We start from the raw sequence: 8,352 nt of genomic DNA on the forward strand, positions 1-8,352 counted from the left end.
GGGAGTCAAAGATTGAAATGTTTTTTATAAGAAACAAAGTTCATTGATGTATGAAATTTACAAAAGAATGGCAATTAGCCCAAACCAAAGAAGTTAGAAAAGATTTCCAAGCTTAGAAAGTTGTACATCTACACCAAGTCATAGCAAGAAAGATAATATGATCAAAAACGTATCAAAAGTGTTTCCCTTATCATTGAAGAGGCGGTTGTTCCATTCATTCATATGCTCCATAAAAAGGCCTCAATAAAGTGCATCCATATGGTTCTTCTACCATTGGTGAAGGGGTGATCTATGAGGGTGTATGTGAGTTGATTGATAATATCGTTAGGATGGGCGGTTGACCACCCAAAGGAGAGTAATTTCCTTCCAAAATCTATCAGCAAAATGGCATCTGATAAACAAATGGCTTGGTATTTCATGGGCGGCCATACATAAAGACAACAATTGGGGAAAAGAGTCATGTGTGGAAGCGATGCTAAATTTTCTCACATATATTAATAACCCCCGATTAATTTCCCATAGAAAAAATTTGACCATTTTGGGGTAAAAATCAGTCTAAATCTCCTTGTGTAGAGGGGTAATACGATCAGCAATGGTTGTGCTCATATCAAGGGTAAGAGTCTTAGTGGAAAATATCCCCTTAGGATCCGGTTTCCAAACCGAACGGTCCTTGGGAGATGTTAAATAAACCCCAATGATTGAAATGTTGCTTCCAGGAACATTGCAATTCTATCCAAATGGTTATGGTGTTTTCCTCTAGAACCTCACAGACTTTAACATCAGATTAATATTCGTAAACATGTGTTTCTTCCCCAATGGTTAGGCATGGTTGTGGTTTCTAATGCTACCTTCAAATATCAGGGAAGGCTACTTCTAATTGCCTGCCAAATATTCTAAGTATTCAGTTCAGAAGCATAATCATGTCAACTCCGGGAGGATCATTGGAATGGCAATACGATACTTCCTCTATATCTCATTTTTCTCACTTGTACTTGAAATCTCAAGCAAAAACATGTTTCCAAGCTTTTTTTCTTTTTTTCTTTTTGTGAAATGGGAACAGAAATTTTTGGAAATTGTCAGATTTAACCTCCAAAAGTTTTCATCTTTCACAACTAGCACTGTTTTTGGCACTTGAAATAGTTTTTCTCGGTCGACCAGCCGAGATCGACCCCGAGATTTGAGTAAAAATTTGAATTTTTTTCATTGCACATCCAAACTAACAATTGTTTTGGGTTTTTTCGGTGGAATCTCAAACCCATCTTCCATCCCCAAAATCTCCACTAAAAGAACTCCACAAGTACACGTTAAATCTAACTAACCAAGAGAAAGAGAAAGAGGGAGATTGGAGCCATCTTCCATCCCCAAAATCTCTACTAAAAGAACTCCACAAGTACACGTAAAATCTAACTAACCAAGAGAAAGAGAAAGAGGGAGATCGGGTCCCCTTGTGTCAAGACCTTAGTCAATTCACCTGTGACACCTTGCCTAATTCCTCTAGTAGCTTGAATTCACCCCCTTGGTCTTCCATTAACAAAGACTGAAAACTTGGAATTCTAACACATCCTTTTATCCATATAATCCTTTTTTTTTAAAATAAAATCAACAACTTTCATTGAGAAAAATGAAAGAAAACAAGGGCATACAAGAAAAACGTGCTCACCAAAACACCCCTACTAAAGAAAGGGGTTCCAACTAAGTAAAATGTTACCGAGCGAATAGTAACAAAAAAGCTTTGACACTGAAGCCCGAAGGGAAACATGAAACCTAACTAAGGACCAAACCTCACTAGAGTCTCTACCCCTCCCTAGTGTTCATGTTAAACCTCACTAGTGTTCATGTAAAATGTTAACATGAACACTGTATTGTTCCTCTCCCCACAAATATCCAAAGCACCGCACACACCTCTGCACACGATAAAAGACGACTTTTCTCTGAAAGACAGATGAAAAAGAAATTCCCCAATCGTAGCACGAACGTCTCTTTGGTCGGCTATCAGAACATCTTCAAGAAAATCCCAATCAACTTGATCAAAGACTTTTTCTAAATCAAATCCAACCCTTTTCCTTTTTGGATCAATACTCCTCCACAGTCTCATCGACAATAAGAATTGGATTTGTTATTTGTCTCCCATCAATTAAAGCACTCTGAAAGGAAGAGATGATACTAGGCATGACTGACTTCAATATTTCCAAGTACCTTGGTGATGATCTTATAAATTGAAGTGGATAAACTGATTAGCCAAAAATCTTTGACAATGAAGCAGCTTTTTTCTTCTGAACTAAGCAAATAAAATTTTCTTTAATACAAGCATTAAGCCTTTATTCTCATAAAATTCAACAAGTGCCTGGAAATCAAATCTCCATGATCTCCAAAATTTGAGGAAGAATTCAATAGTAAAGTCATCCGGGCCTAAAGAGCTCTCAGAATCGTAAATAGAAAGATTGTCTTCAGGGGGATGGCTATAAACTCCTTTAACAAAAGAAATATTTGATTCCAAGATATCAATGACTGGTTGGCTGAAATTCATGCTAAGAGGCAATGGGTGTAAATTGTCTATTGGCTAAGAATTTGTTAATAAGAGACGTGCACAAAACTCCTCAAGCACATCTAAATTGAACTCTAAATTATGTTGTGCTTGAACATTTAAAAGTGCACAAGGTTGTCCATAATGGGTGTAAATTGTCCATCTGGAATCAAGCACCTCCTTTCCAAGCTATTTAAATTATGTTGTGCTTGAACGTTCTTATGTTTTTCATTGGTTTAGGGATGTCTAAAACAGAAATGAAGTTTGGTCATCTATTTAAGGAAACTATACTTGTCAATTCATTATTTATCCATTCAAGACCAAATGTGGATGCAAATACTTTATATCTTCTTTCAAGCGGGATTTAATCTAATGATGTTTTGACTAATCGAAAGTACCTGCCAAAGTTGCAATATTCATCGAGTGATTGAGTACCCTACTATGACATGAAAGATCCCACACTCGTAAGACTCCGTCAGAATGAAGAACAAACAGAAATTGTCTTCCACAGACCTCAGATATTACCATATCTTGCACAGCTCCTGCCAACTTGACCCTGCATGAAGCCGAGCCATCATTTTTTTAATGCGAAGCCAAGCTATCATTAATGCATGAGAAGCAAAGCTATCATTTTAAAAAATAAAAAGGAGACGAGCAAAAGATTCAGCAATAAAATACAGCACTGTAAATTAATTCTGCAATATAAACAACCTCAAATTTCTCATATTTTCTTCAAATAAATGTGATGTAGGCATATTTGCTTATCAAAATATGTTCTGCTGTATCTTATTTACTATAGGCAACTTAAGTTTTTCACCAAGAGATTTGTTTAGACTTTTCCTTTATTTAAACAACCTTAATGACCGGTTGTTTAGGTGGCAGTCTTTTATGACTGGATAAATTGTATAAATAGGCTCTCCAGCCCATCTTCATTCATTATTAATAAAATCCTTTTGAGTTCTTGGAGATTTATTATATCATTGGTATCAAAGCATTCGATCCAAGGCATGCATTCTTTTCTTCAATTCTTTGAGTGATTGACATCTCTCATAACTTTGGATCCAGCAGCTTCCCCATCAGCAAAGGCTATAGATAATTGACTTCCTTTAGTAGAAAAGGCATTTAGGTGAAATGAAGGTGAACTTGGAGAACTTCGCCAAATGGTTCCCAAAGTTTTTAGAGCAATCAAGTATTCAGAATACTACGGATAATCAAGGCCAGGAAATCCAAAGAAATCAAGGTGACATACAAACTCAAGAACACTTTCAAGAACCACTTCAAGCCCAAAACAGAACTGATATTCGGCTTCAACTTGTAAATATTTTTCAAGACCATTTCATAACATTGTTTCATCTGTTCCGTAATAACTCTCTGTGCTTCCTTTGGAATCCCTGTCGGAAGCAAAATTGCTTCCAAATTGTCATTATCATTTACATCATTACATATACAGATGCCAACCTCATTGCCATAAAAACATCCAGCTCGTTTACCTCTTTGCCTGAACTTCTTTTCCTTAATTAAATTAAAGTGCATTTTTAAATCTATCAATAATAATAATAAATAGAAGAAACCAAGGAAAATGACCAAGTAATTTTTTCAATTAGAAATAAACTTTTGGGTGATCGATGAAAAGGTAACAAAAATTGTACAAGAAAACAATCTCCAATTCGGTGAATAAAAGGTAAAGAAAAAAAGAGTAATAAAGCTAACAAGGGAAAATTAATGCAACACAATCAAAACAAATATTGTTATAACTTGTGTAATTAACAAGAAAAGAACATCAATGAGAAGAGTTCAGCTTGGACAAAACAATAGGCTCCCTCCAAGATAAGAACTGATCTTCAGAAAAAGATAGAACCATTTAGAGCCAACACGATGCTGAATCTGAAGATCTCTTCTTGCAGGGAGAAATACTCCACACTCCAAATGCTTGCCAATGCTAACTTTAAAGCGCGTGAACTACAATGCCAACCTCCATTGAAAATCTTAAATAATGCTATCTTTTTGGATAAGACCTCAAAGTAATGCTAATTTATATTAATCCTTCTATAAATGTTTTTTAGAAATACATGTTCAAATATGTACGAGACAAACAGCCTCAATCTCATTGCCAATCATTAAGCAGACACAAAAGTAAGCAAATTTCAAAAGTAAGATGCATAACGTGATATTTCATAAATGGGCACCTCGAAATGAAACCCAACAAACGATTGAATCCTGAATCCTCCCGTAGTTCATGTTCAAAGCCTAAAAATAAATAAATACATGTTAGATATAATTCTTAAATGTAACAAAATAATACAAGTTTTAAGGATTCTAAAGAAGCGTGGCACAAAAAGTGTAGTAAAATAAACCGGAGATAGCTGTAAGTTACATCCCGTGGGGCAGCCTAAGTAGTAATAAACAATAATAACAACTGTGAAATAGCAATACAAGAAGATAATACACAATTGTCAAATAACATCCTACAGTTTTACGCCAACAACTCCCGGTTCTGGATCATAAAGGAGCTTCCAATTAGTATGAAAAGTAAGCCATTGTCCATTTTCTCAATCATATTTGGACAGATTACAATAGATAAGGAACCTATTGGTATGATAGTAACCCATTCGCCCATTTCTCAATCATATTTGGACAAATTACAATAGATAATGTAGCCACTTGATGAACTTTAAGTAAACTCATACCTGGGGTATGTTGGTCAAGCGACCCAAGTTTGTAACATGAAACTGATCCATCATTTCTCCCAATCACGAGACATCCAGATATAGCAGATACGCTGGTTACTGGTTTGTTGTCCGGATGGGTTTGTAAATTAACCTCCACAACCTCATCGAGCGGAATAACAGAGTAAGATACGTATGAGGAAATATTTCGTAGCTTCAAACAATAAGCGACACCAGACGAAGTCACTGCGTACATCAAGAAAGGATGTCCCGCCGACGAACTAATCTGCAGTGTTCCTCGGAAATTAATACAACATTGATATATTCCAACAGGCTGAAAGTTCCGAGAGTGAACATGGAAATTAACCTCATTTTTGCAAACAAACACGGCCGGATGAAGTGTTTCAGGAAAGGCAATTCGCAGACCAATTCTACGAAACTCGTTGGCAGTTGAAAACTCAAGCAATTCGACTACATGAGGTAGAATCTTCCGAATCCTCCTGTTGTGTAAGAATGGAAGAGCAATTGGGGTTGTTAGCACCGAAGAGCGGAATCAATAAAATGCGAGGGAAAGAAGGAGCATACCAGATGAGATAAGTTGGAGGATCTCCGACGACAACGCAGGAGGCATGGTCGTCAGTCAATGAGTTGGTAGCTTGTGAAGGAACGGAAGTAATGGCGGCCTCTCTTGATGAGGAAGAAGAAAGAGAAACGTCAATGAATTCTACAGATTCGGTAGCCATGAGAGAGGTCTCCATTCCGGCCAACGGCATCCTACGCCCCATGTTCTCCGGTCTGCACCCTGCAGCACAGTCTCCCGTCTTATGAATTTGAACAAAGCTAGAACCCTACTTCTGGGTTTTGCAACATTGGACTACACAGTGGACATGTTTTTTGCCTCGCCGACTTCCGAGGAGTTTTTTTTCTTTTTTCTTTTTTCTTTTTTTCATTTTTTTAAGGTTTTTTTTAGATTTTAGACAATAATAATGAGTAATGTTGTGACACATAGACAATACTTTGGAAAATGAGAATGCGACACATGGTCAATAGACACTAAGCATGAGCATCTAATGGCATATATTATCATAATATTTATAATACTCCCTTAGATGCCTATTATATAAGTTAAATACGTCTCGTTAAAATCTTGCTAGTAAAAAAACCCATTGGAAAAAAATTTTAGGGAAGGAAAAAAAATACATATTTCATATAATCTAATACTCTTAAAAAGAATACAGTATATTTACTCCTCTTATGAAAACATCATTTGAGATCTCTGAGTCACCGCATTTCAATATTGGACGCCAATTTTTCAAATGTTGCAGTTGGTAATGATTTTGTAAACAAGTCCGCTAAGTTATCCTTCGAACAAATTTGTTGTACAGTGATATCACAATTTTCTTCAAGATCATGAGCGTAGAAAAATTTTGGCGAAATATGCTTTGTTCTATCTCCTCCAATATATCCTCCTTTAATTTGGGATATGCATATTGTGTTGTTTTCGTATGATATCGTTGGAAGATTTTTACTAGAAGCCAAACCAAATGTTCCATGAATGTGCCGAGTCATTGATCTTAGTCAAACACATTCTTGACTAGTCTCGTGAATTGCAAGAATTTCAATATGATTTGAGGAAATAGCTGTTATGGTCTGTTTCACTAATTGTCATGATATAAAAATTATTCTCCATGTACTAAGTAACCTGTTTAAGATCTAGCTTATATGGATTAGATAACTAACATGCATCTTCACAACTAACTATATCATAATTAGATTTATTATAATATAATAAATCAAGGTAAAGTAATTCTCAAATAAAACGTATCATATGTTTAACTCTAGTCCAATATCCTCCTTTTAGAGGAATATCATATATATGTAACAAAATTACTAAAAAATACTACCGAGTTTAGTGTATAAACTAGTCAAGCTATATAAGTGCACTTATTTTTAAAATTTTATGGTTCTTCAGGACTTAACATTCTTCATCATCTTTTTGAGATCAGATAATGTATCATTTTCACATCGAGCAAATAAACCACCATAGGAGTATTCAATGATGTACATAATCCACAAAAGATCTTTAATGTACAAATTGATGCAATTCCATTTGCTCTATGCCTTATTTGCAAACAAAGGCAAAAATTATCATTTCAATTTTTTACTTCATAAATTCTACTGTCTTTGAAATCTCTTCAGGAGTTTCAGCTCAAATCATCAACATATAGTAAATCTCAAGTTGTGATCCATTTATAAAATGATATGGCAAATAGGGTTATTTTTATATAAGATGATTATGGACAAATAGGTTATTTGTAAATCTCGGGTTGTGATCTATTTATAAAAGGATATGGACAAATAGGGTTATTTGTACCATCATACCAACAAATATTGAATAAGATGATGATATCACATTCGTTGGGAATATTTTATAAGAATCTCTCTCTCTCTCTTTCTCTATTGTAAGAGTTAGATAACATGCAGCGGAAGTATCAAGGATCCATAAGCATTCAAATTCACTAATTTTGACAGAAACTAAAGCATGCTCTTCTAAAAAGAGGGTTTTAAGATCATACATTTGAAAAACTCTTCAAGAACTTGATTATACAGCAGTAGTCTTCACCAAAGATCACCGAGAACCATCTTAAGATCTTCCCCACTATCCTCTTGGAGTTTTAGACTGAGTTATGGGACACAAGAACAACTTGAAACGACGAAGAACAGTGAAAAACTCACATCAGCTCACTTTGAAGAACTCTTTCTTCTCACTAAAATTTTCTCTCAAAATTTATGTGCTATGCATGCCCTCAACTCACTCCAATATTCTATATTTATTGCAGATGAACATACAAAGAAGAGAAATGTATGGCTTGCAGCTCATGCTTGAAGTATTAATGAAGAGAAGGAAATGAACTTTGTGTGAGCATGAAGAAGATGATATTGGAAAATCAACATTTTCCATTTTAACCGTGCAAACCGATTTTTTCCAATTTCTTTTAAAAACAAAATTTGATTTCAAAAACCATTTTGATTTATAAAACTGAAAAAAAAAATTTCTAAAATCAATTTCATAAATTAATTTAATATCAAATATTAAATTAATTTTTTGCACAATAATCATCTTCATATATTTAAATCATATTTAAATATATATTCTTCTAT

The 8,352-nt window shown here is 34.8% G+C and overlaps 1 protein-coding gene across 4 annotated transcripts in view; it reads right to left on the reverse strand.

Moving 5' to 3' along the window:
* SAR1 (SUPPRESSOR OF AUXIN RESISTANCE1) overlaps positions 1-6,089 on the reverse strand; it is a 52,712-nt gene extending 46,623 nt beyond the window's left edge. For all 4 annotated transcript variants that reach the window (XM_039051090.2, XM_039051089.2, XM_039051091.2 and 1 more), the window contains exons 1-5: positions 5,776-6,089; positions 5,558-5,690; positions 5,212-5,476; positions 4,711-4,771; positions 2,923-3,080 (exon numbers count right to left, since the gene is read on the reverse strand). In XM_039051090.2, coding sequence (XP_038907018.1) covers positions 2,923-3,080; positions 4,711-4,771; positions 5,212-5,476; positions 5,558-5,690; positions 5,776-5,975 — 817 coding nt within the window. In that variant the 5' untranslated portion in view covers positions 5,976-6,089. The remainder of the gene's footprint in view (positions 1-2,922; positions 3,081-4,710; positions 4,772-5,211; positions 5,477-5,557; positions 5,691-5,775) is intronic.
* Between the last annotated feature and the right edge of the window lie 2,263 nt (positions 6,090-8,352).

This window comes from Benincasa hispida, chromosome 12 (assembly GCF_027475165.1).
Source record: "Benincasa hispida cultivar pf3 chromosome 12, pf3_genome.v1.1, whole genome shotgun sequence".
In the NCBI taxonomy this organism is placed as follows: Eukaryota; Viridiplantae; Streptophyta; class Magnoliopsida; order Cucurbitales; family Cucurbitaceae; genus Benincasa; species Benincasa hispida.